Here is a 19214-nt window from a genome sequence, read left to right as displayed (position 1 = left end):
GAGTTCGTGTTTTCCTACTCTCACTAAACTCAACAGGGTTTTTTTGGTGGTAGCTGGTAGGTGCAAGCGCAAGTGCAAATTGCTAGTTGGTTAGAAGCTTTTGTGGGTATAAGGCGTCAAGATGGACAAAGGGCTAAAAAAAAATAATGTATCCGAAAAAGTTCGGCAAATGTTTGTGGCGGAGAATGGCAATTTCCGATGCACGGCGGTGGAAAATTGTAGCTATCGGCCAAAAGTCATTAACGTTACGAACTGCCATCGTAACTTTTTCTCTCTCAGTTTGCCATGATCAGACAACAAATATTTAGCTAACCGTTTATAGTGTTTTCATAACAAAAAATGAGATTTCGGAAATATTAACTTAAACAACTTTTTAACAATTTTAAATTTTGTGTATTGATAATGTAAAGCAATGCCTTGGTGCTACATTCCGTCTTGAAATTTTAACTTCTGTTTATTATACACAGACTTCGCAGCCAACTGTTGAGTGTACAGGACAATTGCGGGGCTAGAGCTACGATCCTTCTGACACTATTAGTTTTCCCCGAGCTGGAGAGAGAGAGAGACTTTTTCATTTCAAATAAAGTTGTTCCTTGATCATTGACAAAATTGATTTTTTTGACGTAGAATACGTCTTACGGCAACATATATAGGGGTTCAACTTCAATACAGGGATCCAATTTCGAAAACCGAAAACATGGAGAGCGTCACGAAAATTGTCCAATTTCAAACGTTCTAAACTCAGTCAGTTTTCAACCGATTTCCGTCATTTTTGCAGCAATCGATTGGAAAATCATTTAAGCAACCGTCCAAATGCAGAAAATTGTAATCTGACTGTTCGAACTATTGTACTATTGAAAATCGTTGAACCTTGTCGAAACGTGAATGTCGACCTTTGATTGGTTGCTTGCTGCCTTTCCCTAAAAAGGACGACAGAATGGAGTACCTAGTTAGCCAGGAATGCACTCGTTGGGCTATATAAGAGACTGCTTCTCCTCAAGCAATCTCAGTTTACTAGCAGCAGGCAGCAGCGGCGGACAGTAGCAGCGATGGCAGTGGGCAAACGCGGCGTGGAGCAGCAGCGGGCAACAGCGGTGGCGGTAGTGGTTAGCTGCAGAGCCTAACTTTTTCAGTTCGGCTCCCTTTTAATCTGAGTTGGACCCCACCAGTGGTAATTCAATTCAGATATCGTTGGGTGAATACAGCCAGAAATTAAATGAGACTCGCACCGCCAGGTGGTTTGAGAAGCCACCATCTTCCAGGGTGTATATATAGGGTGTGTGCACATATATAACGTGTGTGAATATTTATAGCGTGTGTCGCTAGCGTGCGTGGCTAGCTATATAGCGCGTGCATGTCTATAGCGTGCGTGGCTTGCGTGTGCATGGTTATATAGTTTCTGTGCTTGTCTATAGCGTGTCTGTGCATGTCTATAGCATGTCTGTGCATGTTTATAGCGTGCGTGGCTAGCTATATAGCGTGTGTGCATATCTACAGCGTGCGTGGCTAGCTATATAGCGTGCGTGACTAGCAGTATAGCGATAAAAATTATCATATATAGTTTCAAATAAATCATCTCATGTTGATTTTACACAGTAAATCATTCAGAACTAAATCAAAAATTTGCCATTTCAAAAAACAATATTCAGTTGTCAATAAATGGCATTGACAAACATTATTAACCTCTTTTGACTTCAGCTAAGCCTCAAAGTTTACTGAGTGTATTTTAACATTTATTTGAAGAATGTTTGCGCCCGTGAACCTGAATCACATAATTTTTCGCTCAAGTCCTACTATTTTCAGCGATCAGTTTTAAAATTATCTACGCTACTGCAAACTGCAGAAAATTGTTCGTATTAAACCTAGGTTACCGGGAATGCACTATTGGCCCTCATCGTAGCCACTGCGTAAATTAAGCTTTCTCAGTGCAACTTGATACAAAAGACAGCCACGAAACAATACAATTTCATTCTTGTTTTGGATATGGCGTCAAGTGAAACTGCTTAGCTGCACATAGCTTCTGCTGTTGTTCTTTGTCGTTACCGGTGCCGTCTGTAGAGGTAAACGTCATCTGGAACAGAGAGACCATTAAACTGATTAACCCCATTGAGTGTATTCCCAAACCTATTGCAAGAAATACATTGACTTAAGACAGGCTGTCGTATTCTAGGTTAACTCTGCGGTCGTGTCTAATAAACAACCTCTTCAACTTTTTCACGATGGGTAATTCCTTACATATAAAGTTGGTGTTTAGTCAGATTAACATTTTAATATAAACAAATTCTAGATTTACTACTCTTTGAATTTCGGAGTTTTCAAGCTTTTGTGCAACTTTGATGTTACGGGCCCGTTTGATTTATCACTAACAGCATGTTTCTCCTACTTGACCCATTATGGCCAAACAACATCTGTCGTTACAAACCCAACCAACTTTTCAAAAACAAACCCCCTGTGGTCAATGAAAGCAAATAAATATGTTACCAAAATCGAACCATCGAACCGCACTGTGTCAACAGGGTGTGTTACAACTGATTCAATTGTGACGTACGGAGAACTTACAAAACAAATTTCTTCTAAATATGTATTAAGAATTTTTTCCTTACTGTTACAAGTGTATACAAATTTTAATAACAGTTCGAATATTTCCAAAACAAATAAAAACAAAGGTTCAAACTGTAACTGTTTTCAGTACAGAGCATATAGCTCTGAAACTAACCTTATAATCGTTGTGGCAATGCTTTTCGGTTGGAGGGCTGTGGAATGAGCGCGAAGCCTTTTAAGACCACTATTGTTGGCCCTAACTAGTGTTTCTTGAACTGGTATTCCGCGAACATTCGATTAATTGAAATCAGACCAATCAGGAAAAAAGCTTCGATGAGCTTTTTATCATACCAATTGTTTCTCCTCTATGTTTTTCGAACTGTTGTGAAAAATAGAAAAAGTTTTAATGATTTGCAAAATATTGCAGATTTTATCAGGTTTTAATCAGGCATTAGACGTAAAAAACACTTGCCATATTTTGTTTGGATTTAAGTTGCATAACATTTTTACTAGGGTAAATATGTTTGTTAAATTGGCCATTACAAATTTGATCTGTAAATACTTTATGTCATTTGTACTCAGAAATATAGAAAATTGAAAAGGAAGGGAAAAAAAGATCTGAGTTGTTATGCTTATATTCCAAGTTCCTTGTTGAATTTAGTATGAATAAACAAGTCCAGTGATAATAAAAATGTCGTTGCCAGCATATGTTTAATAAGAATGATAATTCTACAAACCTCTACAAATTTTTGCTAAAGATTTTGCTAAAGAAGCCTCATTTTACCTCTCGGTGTTGTTTCTGTACTTCTGTACAAATATATTCGGTTCAACACAATTGGCATACAGCACTAAAACCTGAAAATCGCAGCACTGAAACGTGAAAATGCAGTATCAAAATCTGCAATAATGCATCCAAAACCAGTTCAAAAGCAAGTCAAGCATTATTCAAAGATTTTCAAAACTCCATCTCCTCTCACTCTTCCATAACGTTACTACCCAAATTAGTATGAGGAAAATATTCCATTCACTAATCATAACAAAAACTAGTGAGTAATGTCATTGACGAAATCGCAACGCAATACAACAAACGTATGATTTCTTGGTAACAAACATAGCACATTTTGGTATCTGTTTGGCTGCTATAGAAAACCTGCTGAAAAAAATACCTTCCGAACTACGTACTCTCCCTCCCATCATCACCGCACCGCATCATCGCTGCTGCGTCACTGCGATGCGAGATGCAATCCAACCAACATTTATGGGACTCTCAATTATTCTTTTGCTGGTTGCTATCGTTTTTTTCCTACGATGACAACATATTTTTTTACTAACACTCTCCCAATCTCACTCGATTTTCTCAGAGATGGCTGGACCGATTTGTAACGAAATTAATTGCAAATGAAAGGTCTAGTTGTCCCATAAGACCCTATTGAATTTAATTGTAACCGGATTTTTAGTTTAGAGGTTATGTTTAAAAATGTAAAAATCACGAAACATCATTATCTCAGAAACTACTCAACCGATTTTAACAAAATTGGTTTTGAATGAACAAGCTACCAAAAAAACCCTTAACTTTTAAATTTCATAGAGATTAGACATGTGGTTCAAAAGCTAAAGTATAAGAGCCTCAATAAAAAATATAAAACTATTGTAGTCCTACGTCAACTATGCGGTCTTGTCTTGGACACCACCATTTTACTTTTTCTTTCAAAACAATATAAAATCATTACACTTACCGAAAATATTTATTTCTAATTATCACATCGCAAGTCCCTAGTTACTTGTGCTCGAGAAAAATACGCTTCATCCTAGATGTACAGAGACCCATCCGCAGGTCCCAAATAGTGCAGCGAGATCAGCAGCACATCGATCAATGTCCAAACTCCCAAACCACCAAAGCTAAAAAGTTTGCCGATTCCTTCCTGCCAGTGTCCCAGAAAGAATCGGTCAACCCCGAACCCGCCCAACGTTATGCTCAGAATCAACGTCGTCGACCATCTGTAGCCCTGGGTCCAGTTGCAGGGAACTTTCTTCATGAACGTCCGATGGCCCCTGCAGAGTATTTCACTGTTCACGGTACAATTGGTTTTGAACTGAGAATCGATTGAGTTACAGCCTCCTTTCTGTTCGCAAATCTGCTCCCAACGCTCGGTTTGGTAGCAGTACCGGCAAATCGTTCGTCGCTTGATCTCGTGCCCGGATGGATCATTGTGACAGGAGACGGAACTTTTCGGTATGCAGGTCACATTAATTTCCGCTCCGTAAATGCACTGGGGATTGTAGTTGCACTGAAGGCATAAGTTGGGTAAATCGCTGCACAATGTTCCGTTCGGGCAGTGGCTGGTATCGGAAGGTCGATGAGCTTTTTATCATACCAATTGTTTCTCCTCTATGTTTTTCGAACTGTTGTGAAAAATAGAAAAAGTTTTAATGATTTGCAAAATATTGCAGATTTTATCAGGTATTAATCAGGCATTAGACGTAAAAAACACTTGCCATATTTTGTTTGGATTTAAGTTGCATAACATTTTTACTAGGGTAAATATGTTTGTTAAATTAGCCGTTACAAATTTGATCTGTAAATACTTTATGTCATTTGTACTCAGAAATATAGAAAATTGAAAAGGAAGGGAAAAAAAGATCTGAGTTGTTATGCTTATATTCCAAGTTCCTTGTTGAATTTAGTATGAATAAACAAGTCCAGTGATAATAAAAATGTCGTTGCCAGCATATGTTTAATAAGAATGATAATTCTACAAACCTCTACAAATTTTTGCTAAAGATTTTGCTAAAGAAGCCTCATTTTACCTCTCGGTGTTGTTTCTGTACTTCTGTACAAATATATTCGGTTCAACACAATTGGCATACAGCACTAAAACCTGAAAATCGCAGCACTGAAACGTGAAAATGCAGTATCAAAATCTGCAATAATGCATCCAAAACCAGTTCAAAAGCAAGTCAAGCATTATTCAAAGATTTTCAAAACTCCATCCCCTCTCACTCTTCCATAACGTTACTACCCAAATTAGTATGAGGAAAATATTCCATTCACTAATCATAACAAAAACTAGTGAGTAATGTCATTGACGAAATCGCAACGCAATACAACAAACGTATGATTTCTCGGGAACAAACATAGCACATTTTGGTATCTGTTTGGCTGCTATAGAAAACCTGCTGAAAAAAATACCTTCCGAACTACGTACTCTCCCTCCCATCATCACCGCACCGCATCATCGCTGCTGCGTCACTGCGATGCGAGATGCAATCCAACCAACATTTATGGGACTCTCAATTATTCTTTAGCTGGTTGCTATCGTTTTTTTTCCTACGATGACAACATATTTTTTTACTAACACTCTCCCAATCTCACTCGATTTTCTCAGAGATGGCTGGACCGATTTGTAATGAAATTAATTGCAAATGAAAGGTCTAGTTGTCCCATAAAGACCCTATTGAATTTAATTGTAACCGGATTTTTAGTTTAGAGGTTATGTTTAAAAATGTAAAAATCACGAAACATCATTATCTCAGAAACTACTCAACCGATTTTAACAAAATTGGTTTTGAATGAACAAGCTACCAAAAAAACCCTTAACTTTTAAATTTCATAGAGATTAGACATGTGGTTCAAAAGCTAAAGTATAAGAGCCTCAATAAAAAATATAAAACTATTGTAGTCCTACGTCAACTATGCGGTCTTGTCTTGGACACCACCATTTTACTTTTTCTTTCAAAACAATATAAAATCATTACACTTACCGAAAATATTTATTTCTAATTATCACATCGCAAGTCCCTAGTTACTTGTGCTCGAGAAAAATACGCTTCATCCTAGATGTACAGAGACCCATCCGCAGGTCCCAAATAGTGCAGCGAGATCAGCAGCACATCGATCAATGTCCAAACTCCCAAACCACCAAAGCTAAAAAGTTTGCCGATTCCTTCCTGCCAGTGTCCCAGAAAGAATCGGTCAACCCCGAACCCGCCCAACGTTATGCTCAGAATCAACGTCGTCGACCATCTGTAGCCCTGGGTCCAGTTGCAGGGAACTTTCTTCATGAACGTCCGATGGCCCCTGCAGAGTATTTCACTGTTCACGGTACAATTGGTTTTGAACTGAGAATCGATTGAGTTACAGCCTCCTTTCTGTTCGCAAATCTGCTCCCAACGCTCGGTTTGGTAGCAGTACCGGCAAATCGTTCGTCGCTTGATCTCGTGCCCGGATGGATCATTGTGACAGGAGACGGAACTTTTCGGTATGCAGGTCACATTAATTTCCGCTCCGTAAATGCACTGGGGATTGTAGTTGCACTGAAGGCATAAGTTGGGTAAATCGCTGCACAATGTTCCGTTCGGGCAGTGGCTGGTATCGGAAGGTCGATGAGCTTTTTATCATACCAATTGTTTCTCCTCTATGTTTTTCGAACTGTTGTGAAAAATAGAAAAAGTTTTAATGATTTGCAAAATATTGCAGATTTTATCAGGTATTAATCAGGCATTAGACGTAAAAAACACTTGCCATATTTTGTTTGGATTTAAGTTGCATAACATTTTTACTAGGGTAAATATGTTTGTTAAATTAGCCGTTACAAATTTGATCTGTAAATACTTTATGTCATTTGTACTCAGAAATATAGAAAATTGAAAAGGAAGGGAAAAAAAGATCTGAGTTGTTATGCTTATGTTCCAAGTTCCTTGTTGAATTTAGTATGAATAAACAAGTCCAGTGATAATAAAAATGTCGTTGCCAGCATATGTTTAATAAGAATGATAATTCTACAAACCTCTACAAATTTTTGCTAAAGATTTTGCTAAAGAAGCCTTATTTTACCTCTCGGTGTTGTTTCTGTACTTCTGTACAAATATATTCGGTTCAACACAATTGGCATACAGCACTAAAACCTGAAAATCGCAGCACTGAAACGTGAAAATGCAGTATCAAAATCTGCAATAATGCATCCAAAACCAGTTCAAAAGCAAGTCAAGCATTATTCAAAGATTTTCAAAACTCCATCCCCTCTCACTCTTCCATAACGTTACTACCCAAATTAGTATGAGGAAAATATTCCATTCACTAATCATAACAAAAACTAGTGAGTAATGTCATTGACGAAATCGCAACGCAATACAACAAACGTATGATTTCTCGGGAACAAACATAGCACATTTTGGTATCTGTTTGGCTGCTATAGAAAACCTGCTGAAAAAAATACCTTCCGAACTACGTACTCTCCCTCCCATCATCACCGCACCGCATCATCGCTGCTGCGTCACTGCGATGCGAGATGCAATCCAACCAACATTTATGGGACTCTCAATTATTCTTTAGCTGGTTGCTATCTTTTTTTTTCCTACGATGACAACATATTTTTTTACTAACACTCTCCCAATCTCACTCGATTTTCTCAGAGATGGCTGGACCGATTTGTAATGAAATTAATTGCAAATGAAAGGTCTAGTTGTCCCATAAAGACCCTATTGAATTTAATTGTAACCGGATTTTTAGTTTAGAGGTTATGTTTAAAAATGTAAAAATCACGAAACATCATTATCTCAGAAACTACTCAACCGATTTTAACAAAATTGGTTTTGAATGAACAAGCTACCAAAAAAACCCTTAACTTTTAAATTTCATAGAGATTAGACATGTGGTTCAAAAGCTAAAGTATAAGAGCCTCAATAAAAAATATAAAACTATTGTAGTCCTACGTCAACTATGCGGTCTTGTCTTGGACACCACCATTTTACTTTTTCTTTCAAAACAATATAAAATCATTACACTTACCGAAAATATTTATTTCTAATTATCACATCGCAAGTCCATAGTTACTTGTGCTCGGGAAAAATACGCTTCATCCTAGATGTACAGAGACCCATCCGCAGGTCCCAAATAGTGCAGCGAGATCAGCAGCACATCGATCAATGTCCAAACTCCCAAACCACCAAAGCTAAAAAGTTTGCCGATTCCTTCCTGCCAGTGTCCCAGAAAGAATCGGTCAACCCCGAACCCGCCCAACGTTATGCTCAGAATCAACGTCGTCGACCATCTGTAGCCCTGGGTCCAGTTGCAGGGAACTTTCTTCATGAACGTCCGATGGCCCATGCAGAGTATTTCACTGTTCACGGTACAATTGGTTTTGAACTGAGAATCGATTGAGTTACAGCCTCCTTTCTGTTCGCAAATCTGCTCCCAGCGCTCGGTTTGGTAGCAGTACCGGCAAATCGTTCGTCGCTTGATCTCGTGCCCGGATGGATCATTGTGACAGGAGACGGAACTTTTCGGTATGCAGGTCACATTAATTTCCGCTCCGTAAATGCACTGGGGATTGTAGTTGCACTGAAGGCATGAGTTGGGTAAATCGCTGCACAATGTTCCGTTCGGGCAGTGGCTGGTATCGGAAGGTATTTTAGTCTGTAACAAAACTATTTTAACAAATTTTTCTCGTAATATGTGAGCAACAAAAGTACTGAGATAAGTTTTTTTGCGTGCCCTATTTAGGGCTCGGTAAAATTGGTTTCATCAAAACTATTTAAACAAAACAAAGAGTATTTACAAGAATCACTTGAAACCAAAGATGAGGATGCTGCTTTAAAAACCGCAACCGGATTTTTTCAGGAGATTTTTCAAATTGCTTACACTTGAAATCGTCTCAATACTTTTGTTAGCTACCTACATTTAATCGGAATGACGTTAAATCTAACCCCAGAATTTATAGTCAGCGCACTTCGGTCATTGTCAGAGCTAATCTTTTCTAGTTTTGTTGGCTGAAAGCAGATCAATAATCAGAATTTGAAATCTAAAGCAAAATGATTTTGGACCTACGATTACTTCCGGATTGTTGGAATTAACAGCTATGGGTGAAAACCATTGTTAATCACAATAACATTATTTATTTGATTTACTTACATGTGTGAATGATTCTAATATGGGATGCTATTAATGATATCATTAGGAAAATAACCGATCTGCAATTTAGCCTAATACATACGGCTCGAATCATTTTGATCTGATCTGTCTGTTCTGAACGAAGTTGTTTACATTTTAATTGTAAACAAAGAACTGTTTTCGAGCGTTACGTTTTTTTTTTTTTGAACAAGGCACGAAAAAGTTTCACCCTAAGACTAGTGATGGGAAATATCGCCCAAAACGGACATCGATAACAATCGATAATTCCGGGGCTTTTATCGATATCATCGATAAGTATCGATAATTTGACAGCTAACGTTTGCGGTAAAAAAAAATTTTTTTAGATGGCGATGAAAAAAAACTATTTCAGATGGTGATGAAAAAAACTATGACAGATAATTGAGTTGGATAAATTTCCCATGGAAGGTCATCATGTTAGCTTCCTCACAAAAAAATATTACGTCCTTGCGTGCAGCCTTTCGCGACAAAATTGTTGAAATAGGTCTTGCGCTTCAAGTTTGTCCAGAAATTCTCGATGGGAAGCAGGTGGGGGACATTGGGCGGATTCGCCGGTACCACATCGATATTCAGCCGCTCCATCTCCTCCAACGATCGCTTCGAGTAGTTGACCGACGTCAAATCTGGCCAGAACACCGTGTCTTCGCGCTTATGGTGTTTCTTGATGAACGTCGCAACTTCTGTCAGGCACTTCGTACTATAAATTTCCCCGTTCACGGCCAGCCCGGAGCGAAAGAAGAGCAACTTTAACATCCCTTTCTCGCTGATTGTCAGCCACACCCGCACCTTCTTTGGAAACTTGGTCTGTGAAATAAACTTTACTTCGGTGCTCACTTCCTTCGTGGGGGAGGTAAAATACGAAGAGCCCTGCTAGTCGTTGCCATCCAGGGTGAGATAGGTCTAGTCGTCCAATACCACAGCCGCGTCGTGATTCGCCGGGAAAATCGACTTGACAAGATGCTTTTTCACTGTTTTAGAGCTTTTCACTGTTTTAGAGCATACACCAACCTCTCGGCCAAGTGCACGCAGCGATTTAGCCACTTTTCCCTCGGTCTTCCTCTTCAGCATCCTTTGAAGCTTCTTGTCGCGCAGGGTCGTTGGTCGTCCGGAACCGGGCTTTCTTTCGATTCTTTCTGATCGTTGTCCAATAGTGTCAAGATGTTGTAGATGCCAGAACCGGCATACTCGGCGTCCACAAAGTGCCGCACTATGTCCGTTTTTGACGCGGCGGGGTACCGTTCTTTGAACGCGCACACTTCTGAATGGAGTAGCTTGACTTTTTTCGCCATCACAGTTAGAGTTTGACTGATAGAGCTGTCAATTTTTTTTTTTGCTAACTCATGGGTTACTATGATTGATGATGCATGAGTATTTTCGTCAGTGCGATTAAAGGTAAACCCATGAAAAATCGGCAATTTTCGTCCATTTTTTTACCGCAAACGTTATTCGACAAATGCAATTTTGCTATATAAATTTGTTAAAAACAGAGACAGTGATGGCCCAAACAGAATGGATACGTTTGCGTTGCGTTGACGTCAATGTGACAGTAAATGTATGGGCTAACTGTCAAATTTCCGCAAACGCAGCCGCAATGTATCCATTGTGTTAAGGCCTTGAAAGACAACTTTTACGATACTGCGAATGAAAATTCAAACAACCGGACGAGTTAAACAGTTTGTTTTGGAAAGTCTTCGGGTTTTACGCCGGGAATGCTTTCTACGGAGTAGTTTCAAGCCGAAGTTCATTTTAAAGGTTGTATAATTAGGGCAATAATTGAAGCAGGCAAAATTCTGTAAATGGCTGTAAATGGCCAAAACTTCACGAAAAATGAATCAATTCTGATAAAACAGGTTTCATTTTACTGGAAAGCTGTCCTAGTTTCCTAGTATTACTTGAGAACTGGATGTGACAAAGGGTCACTGGAAATGTTTCGGATTTCCGGAGTGTGCGCCAAAGTGTACACAGCGTTGCAAATCGAGCGAGAGGCAAAACCTTTCTTCTCCTTTCTGCTTGAAAACGAAACATATGTTACGCTTCTCGAGTCTTTTGCACACACGCTTTGGAGATACTCTTTCTTCTTCATGCATTCCCTTGAGTAGCAGCAAGCACGCACCGACACGAACAAACTCTTTCGTATTGCTACTCAGCTACCGTAAAAAAGTACGCGAGTTCCTGCTAGTGAGTAGGAGTACTCGACTAAAATTGCTCGACTAGGAGTGCTTGAAAAACTGTGCTCGAAAACGAAAATGCTTTCTTCCCGGTTTAGCCTCATGCACCGACAGTGGGGTAACGTGTAGGGTATCGGACTGCTTCGGTAAGTTTTTTAAAGCAGTCTAATGCAAAACCAACCGAAGCAAACCGCTGCCGAAGTAGTCCGATACCCTATCATTTTTTTCCCCTATGCAACCATCGCAAAGCATCTTGAAACAATTGTCTTCGGCTAGTAGTTCTCGCGAGTTGGGGAATAGGTACACACGAGTACACACGATGAGAGTAGACGGGAGTGTGTGCATATGATCTCGGGAGTAAATGCGAGCAAGAAAGAACGAGAAATAGCTTGAATAAAGAATTCTCTACTGTGTGAAAGCGGCATTTCCGAGAACCTCACATGAGGTGTTGCATGCCGCTTACGAGCGAGACTAACAACACTGAGTGTACATTTTTGCAACGCGTAGAACTTTTTCTGACATTGAAAATTCGCCAAGGAATCACCGAGGTATTTATCAAGTATGGGTGTTGATTTTGGCGGTTTTTTCCCTGTTGGGTATTAATTTTCTTTGAACTTGCAGCACTCTAGCAGAATTCAATCGAACATTGTGGGTGTGTAGGTCTTGTTAAACCAAGCAACTTTGCAAACTTGCGTTTGAAAGTTTATCTGGATTAACATTTAAAAAGGTCAGATTATTTTCACGCGGATTTTCTCTAAAAGGTTATTTATGCAGATTTTCAAATTAACGTGGTTTTTTACGCAAATTTTTGAAATAAAGCAGTTTATCAAGCGGATTTCTGAATTAACATGGTTTTTTTACGAGGCATTTATCCCCATTAGGGTGTCCCAAAATTGCACAAGTCCGGGGCTCACCCTCCAGATGATAGAAAATAGTAATACGAACAAACTTTTGTTCCGCGGCAGCTCTAGAAAATGCTGTTTTCAACTGGCCCCGATGACTTTTTTGAAAAAATCTGTTTTTCTTATGTTAGATCCAAAAAACATTTCCAGTTATTCAATTTTCCATGAAACCTAATCCTTTTATATTTTTTACAGGTTCCTTAGGGTCTAGACTGTAAGGAAAAAATTCGTTTCGGATTGATCATCGTCAATTTATTTTCCTAAAAAAAATCTATCGTTTGAAAAAGAGATTTTTAAAGTATACTTAGACATTCAATCAATAAAAGTGGGTATTAAACCTTATGCTCTCACCAACTGAATGCCATTAAAAGTTGGGAAATTTTATGGGGAAGAATTTTGCCAAAGACTACATGGCTCTGAAATTACTTGATTTTGAGTTATTTCTAGATAAACATTTCAAAAGGTCCTATCTGCTCTTATCGTTTTTCCGCAGCGTCTTTTTATTTTGGTAATGGTTCAGCTTCAGTAACTCTCCCAAGCGATGTTTTCGTTCAGAAGACTAGAGTGATCCCACCGCTATCAACTACACTGCAAATAACGTGTCATAAGGTGTTTAGTAAGTTGTGGTGATTGAATGAAGGTGATCGATCAAAAAATCGTTCAAAGCAGATAGGACCTTTTGAAATGTTTCTCTAGATTTGTGATTTACTGTGAAATAAAAAGTTGAGTTTTAATGTTTGCCTACAATAATCAAGGTCGAGTGAAAAAATTGAATAAATATTATCAAGTTTACTAAAGCGGAGGAAATGTATGTAATTTAACGAGGATGCGAAAAATGAACAAGGACAGAAAGTGCGACTTAAAATTAGAAAAAAAAAACTTATTCAGATGAAACTCGAACCCGCAATCTCCGGTGACTTCGGTACGGTGCCGGGTCGGCAGACTGCACTTGTGGTAGCATCCAGATGTCAATGTTAGCCTGGTATTTTTCGATAAAAATGTTAATGATGACTCGAAGAGAAGGTGGTAAAAAGCAAAGCAAAGCCTTGGTGCTACATTCCGTATCGGAACTCGACATTCTGTTTATTGTACACAGACTTTGCTAGCGCTACGATCCTACTGACACTAACAGTCTCTCCCGAGCCGAGACTCGAACCTACGACGACTGGCTTGTTAGGCCAGCATCGTACCTCGAGACCAGCTGGGAGAGGAGGTGGTACAAAACTTGAAAAAAGTAAGCAGTGGAAACGACAATTCAAGAGTGAAGAAATTTTCGTCTGTAAAAACCTTGTGGACTCACAGAGAAGTCACTAAAGTTTTTTCGATAGACTGCGGTTTGGTATCAAGTTTTTTTATTCAGGAAGATCCCAAGGCCTGGATAGAAAGAAATTATTATCTTGATGCCAAATCGAAGTGTTGAAGCTTAACAGTTATCTATGACCCTGCAGAACGGGCCTTTTGAGTAGCAGGAGATTTAGTTGAAGTTATAATACTATATGATACGGCAAATGAACATTTTAGTATTAGAAAACATCAAAATGTAACTTTTTATTCCACAGTAAATCACGAATAACTCAAAATAAAGTTATTTCAGAGCCATGTAGTCTTTGGCAATGTTCTTCCCCATAAAATTTTCCAACTTTTAATGGCATTCAGTTGGTGAGAGCATTAGGTTTAATACCCACTTTTATTGATTGAATGTCTAAGTATACTTTAAAAATCTCTTTTCCAAACGATAGATTTTTTTTAGGAAAATAAATTGACGATGATCAATCCGAAACGAATTTTTTCCTTACAGTCTAGACCCTAAGGAACCTGTAAAAAATATTAGGATTAGGTTTTATGGAAAATTGAATAACTGGACATGTTTTTTGGATCTAACATAAGAAAAACAGATTTTTTCAAAAAAGTCATCGGGGCCAGTTGAAAACATCATTTTCTAGAGCTTCCGCCGAACAAAAGTTTGTTCGTAACACCATTTTCTATCATCTGGAGGGTGAGCCCCAGACTTGTGCAATTTTGGGACTCCCCAATCCCCATGCGTAAGAAAACCCAACTGTATTTGAACCTTTTTAATTATTCAATATATTGTTTTTCCTTCAAAAATATAAAAAATTGAGTTGAAGATCCTACTCTGAAAGGAATATAATTTTAAAAACAAAAAATAATTTTAGAAAATATCGGTGATCTCAGATTTTTTTAAATGAAATATTTTAGATAAACAATTTAGTTGCCTAAAACGTTCTATGTGTTGCAAAAATGTACACTTTGACACAAACTCTTGAAATCCGAAAAATTTTCGGTGTAGGTTGGTCACACCAAGTTCCCAAGTAATACTAATATAATACTGTTTTCTAGTGAAATGAAACCGGTTATCAAAATTGATTCATTTTTCGTAAAGTTCTGGTCATTTAAAATTCGAGAGAATTTTATTTATCTCAATTATTTTGTCTACCCCAGGATATTTTTTGGCGCAACAATTTCGTTGATTTGGATTTTTAGTGGAACTAAAAATTGTTTGTTGGGTAACAGATACTTTAAATTTAAACAGTTCCAAGTTAAACTAAACAATTACCAGAGAATTACCAATAGACTGCCGCTATGCATGTCCATCATATTATAAGAGTTGGCAAGCCAAAGAAAATACATTTTATTACAATTTCGTATCATTGCTTTTATGAGATCATGCAAAAAGTTTGGATATTTTTTTAAAGTTCTCCAGTACTAAGTTGTCGAATTCATCTGTTCTTAGGAAATTAAAATCTATAAATACCTTATTAGTTACCATTATTTCCCAGAAATTCAGTGACACCCGGGGCTAAAGGTTCGCCCGCACCACCCCCAACAATGCTAAATCTTGTCGAATAGCAGCACCCAACGAATATCTAGCGGCAGAAGCAACTCCTGGGGTAGGGTAGGTGAGGTCTCCTTCTTTTGGGTCTCCTCCAGTAACCAGCCGCACTGACTTGTGCTCACCCTTATAATATCGATAATTATCGCTAACGTCAAAAAATTAACGATAATATCGATGACCATCATTTATCGATATTATCGATAAGTATCGATAAGTTTCCCATCACTACCTACACGCTGCTTTATTTTAACTCTAATCTGATTAGGATCTACTCAGTTTGGTATTTTTACGCAAAATGTCAAAAAGTGAGTAATCGAGTACTGGACAATTGAGTAACATTAACCCAAATTTTCATAATTACCATGTTTACTCAGTTTTGAGTTATTATCCATGATGTTTACTCACCCCTGAGTATATGTATATGTCAAAAGTTTTCAACAGCAATATTATCGGTTTCCGAAGAACAATTGGTGTCGCTTTTTATTCGTTGGCTAGCAGTAAGTATCTGATCTGTCATCAAATCAATAATTTCTTAATCAATTAATAATTTCAGCCCAACATCAGTATTGCAGAGGATTTGAAAACACCTAAAAGATCTCTTCAAAATGAACAACCGCATGTTGTATGTTCTACGATGCCGTTTAAAGCCGGACTTTTATTCGTGCTAACAAACGGAAACATTTGTATTGATGTACAGTGCTCAACAATCGATGCAATTTAAATCCTTCGCAGTATTAGGTGACGAATGATGACGGATTATCTGGCACAAAAAAGTAAGTCACAGTTCACGGGCAACTGTCAACCGGTTGGGTGCCGCATTCAATGAAGACACGGGAATGATTTAGTAAATTTTCTAATGTTTCGATGAAAAATAAATCTGTGTTTTTGATTGTTCTGAATTTATTTTATTTATTGAGTCAGATTTACAAAAAACAGAAATCATTAAATTTCCGTATTTAGGCAAACTGGGTAACTTGTACTCATTTTCGTTAATTTCTGGTTTGCATGAACAGAGTAGATTCTACTCAGTTTTTGACGTATGACGCCCTTACTCAGAAGTGAGTAACCGTAGAAGTACCCTAATTAGGGTACCTCCACTTCTTTCAAAAGTGGGTGATATCTAACTCACTTTAGAGTAACAAAAAATGAGCGTGTAAGACAAGAGCTGACAGCTGGTCACCGTTACATATAACCAATTTGAACCGGCTGCTGATTGGCTGAATTCGATAACGCAATCGTCACGTAGAAAATACAACGAGGTTACTTTTCACTGTAAAGCAGTGATGCTGGAGAGTCATAATTAAGCTATTATAATTGTTCATAAATAATGATGCAAAACTATGCAAGGTACATGATATTACCGAGTAATGTATTTCACTGTTATAACTTTAAAAATGCATTGATTAATCGTTTATTACTATTTCGGTTGAAGTCCAAGAAACTTAGAAAGAAAAATTTGGGTACCAAGAAACTTAGGAAGAAAAAATTTGTTTATTGAAGTATGCTTTATTGATCATAAAATAATAAATAAGAATTGAGTATTATTCGCCTGTATATTGCAATTTTAATTTGTTTTATTTTCATTGACCTGCAGAAGTTGTTAAAAATAATCATTCTGGCATCAACGGTATGGAACGTTCAAAAAAATTTCGACGGGGATGACGGCCGTTACGTAAAGAAAAATAAGAAGCCAGCTGTCGCGTCTTGTCTTAGCACGATAGCAGCGACATCTACGCACAAAATTTCTAAACATCGATCACTTTCATTCAATCACCACAGCTTATTGAACACCTTTTAGGACACGTTATTTGCACCAGTTAGTAGCGGCGGGATCCCTCTAACCTTCTGCACGCTGCTTTATTTTAACTCTAATCTGATTAGGATCTATTCAGTTTGGTATACTTATGCAAAATGTCAAAAAGTGAGTAATCGAGTACTGGACAATTGAGTAACATTAACCCAAATTTTCATAATTACCATGTTTACTCAGTTTTGAGTTATTATCCATGATGTTTACTCACCCCTGAGTATATGTATATGTCAAAAGTTTTCAACAGCAATATTATCGGTTTCCGAAGAACAATTGGTATCGCTTTTTATTCGTTGGCTAGCAGTAAGTATCTGATCTGTCATCAAATCAATAATTTCTTAATCGATTAATAATTTCAGCCCAACATCAGTATTGCAGAGGATTTGAAAACACCTAAAAGATCTCTTCAAAATGAACAACCGCATGTTGTATGTTCTACGATGCCGTTTAAAGCCGGACTTTTATTCGTGATAACAAACGGAAACATTTGTATTGATGTACAGTGCTCAACAATCGATGCAATTTAAATCCTTCGCAGTATTAGGTGACGAATGATGACGGGTTATCTGGCACAAAAAAGTAAGTCACAGTTCACGGGCAACTGTCAACCGGTTGGGTGCCGCATTCAATGAAGACACGGGAATGATTTAGTAAATTTTCTAATGTTACGATGAAAAATAAATCTGTGTTTTTGATTGTCCTGAATTTATTTTATTTATTGAGTCAGATTTACAAAAAACAGAAATCATTAAATTTCCGTATTTAGGCAAACTAATATTAGGTAACTTGTACTCATTTTCGTTAATTTCTGGTTTGCATGAACAGAGTAGATTCTACTCAGTTTTTGACGTATGACGCCCTTACTTGGGACAGTTACTAAAGTTGAACCATTACCAAAATGAAAGGACGCTCCGGAAAAACGATAAAAGCAGCTAGGACCCTTTGAATTATTTATCTAAATTTGTATGAAGAATAAACACAGGTAACAGACTAACAAGCAAACGATAAAAAGTGTGTAAAAAAGATTGTGTGCGCAGAAATATACCCTCCGAATTAAACCCCTCGTCATGCCAAATAGCAGTAAAGTGTGATGTCGCTACCGTCTTGCTACCGCAATCGAACGGTAGCCAACCAAAATATTTCAGTTTAATTTACTTCATTTCTGCTTCTTATTTAGTGACAATAGTGGGCAGTAGGTGTTTGTTTGCTTTGAGTAACATTATGTGTTTGATTGTATCACCATGAAGGCGCGTTCTTCTATCAGTAATCACTTCGCTCAACTTTGACCTGCGTTGACGATATAGATAGAAGCTAAGGAGAGACATCTGGCTTCTTACTCTTCTTCCTCACCCACCTCGATGATCCCTGTTGTATTTTTCGTAAGTGATGCCATTCACTCGGAAAATACTTGAATGTTTTAATGCTTTCATCAGCATTAAGCACAATTCCTCCTGCAGGCGATTGATTTACCATCTGAGGGTTACCGGAGAATCTGCATATTTAATATCCTTAAAATCAAACGTGTCATCCATCAAAGATTATGATTCATTCATTGACCCATATGAATTGTACTCTCCGCACAAGCAATATGCCTGAACAGGTATGTTCCAAACTTTACCCAGACCGGATTCAAAAGTAAAAATAAGCTTACACTACACTATTTACACACTTATATTTTATTGCCGAGAACGTCAATACTTGCTGGTTTACGGTAAATCGATATATTTGCTGAATGTTCGTCGAAATATACGGCTAACATTCGTTAAAAACTTCGCCGAGCTCAATCAGCTGTTCGGAAGTTTGCCGAGATAAATTAAGTGTGTACTTCCGACATTGAGCAGCGGTATGCTGTTCTTATGCTTCACGTTAAACCGTATTAACTCCTTGCGCACTTTTAGATCTTTTGGTAATTGATATAAGTGATTATCCAAGTCGGTTCTCTTACTTCACCCGTATTTGTACGCTTTGTACTTTATTTTGAATGTTCACTTGAAAATATTCTAGATTATAA

At 37.8% G+C, this 19214-nt stretch overlaps 3 protein-coding genes across 3 annotated transcripts; all 3 read right to left on the bottom strand.

Annotated features, from left to right (window-relative positions):
* Positions 1–2902: 2902 nt before the first annotated feature.
* LOC129719723 (TM2 domain-containing protein almondex-like) lies at positions 2903–6374 on the bottom strand. The gene is made up of 3 exons (XM_055671119.1): positions 6368–6374; positions 4278–4903; positions 2903–2920 (listed from the first exon to the last, which is right to left on the bottom strand). Exons 1-2 carry the CDS (start codon positions 6372–6374, stop codon positions 4350–4352), a joined length of 561 nt encoding a protein of 186 aa, XP_055527094.1. The 3' UTR covers positions 2903–2920; positions 4278–4349.
* LOC129719722 (TM2 domain-containing protein almondex-like) lies at positions 4763–8368 on the bottom strand. The gene is made up of 3 exons (XM_055671118.1): positions 8356–8368; positions 6304–6929; positions 4763–4944 (listed from the first exon to the last, which is right to left on the bottom strand). Exons 1-2 carry the CDS (start codon positions 8366–8368, stop codon positions 6376–6378), a joined length of 567 nt encoding a protein of 188 aa, XP_055527093.1. The 3' UTR covers positions 4763–4944; positions 6304–6375.
* Positions 6827–9608, bottom strand: LOC129721840 (TM2 domain-containing protein almondex-like). Its single transcript, XM_055674889.1, has 5 exons — positions 9452–9608; positions 9368–9396; positions 9247–9309; positions 8330–8956; positions 6827–6970 (listed from the first exon to the last, which is right to left on the bottom strand). The coding sequence occupies exons 1-4, from the start codon at positions 9543–9545 to the stop codon at positions 8402–8404; spliced, it is 741 nt and encodes a 246-aa protein (XP_055530864.1). The 5' UTR covers positions 9546–9608; the 3' UTR covers positions 6827–6970; positions 8330–8401.
* Between the last annotated feature and the right edge of the window lie 9606 nt (positions 9609–19214).

The sequence above is a fragment of the Wyeomyia smithii genome, chromosome 2 (assembly GCF_029784165.1).
Source record: "Wyeomyia smithii strain HCP4-BCI-WySm-NY-G18 chromosome 2, ASM2978416v1, whole genome shotgun sequence".
NCBI classification, from domain to species: domain Eukaryota; kingdom Metazoa; phylum Arthropoda; class Insecta; order Diptera; family Culicidae; genus Wyeomyia; species Wyeomyia smithii.
The sequence above is the reverse complement of the archived record's forward strand: the minus strand, read 5'-3'. Positions and strand labels throughout refer to the sequence as shown.

Excerpts from the sequence above, each read along its gene's own strand:
- LOC129721840 (XM_055674889.1), bottom strand. The coding sequence starts at position 9,545 with ATGATTCGAGCCGTATGTATTAGGCTAAATTGCAGATCGGTTATTTTC. Across the intron at positions 9,397-9,451 it reads TATTAGAATCATTCACACAT|CTGTTAATTCCAACAATCCG; the intron begins GTAAGTAAATCA and ends TTTCACCCATAG. Across the intron at positions 8,957-9,246 it reads CGCTGACTATAAATTCTGGG|ACTAAAATACCTTCCGATAC; the intron begins GTTAGATTTAAC and ends GTTTTGTTACAG.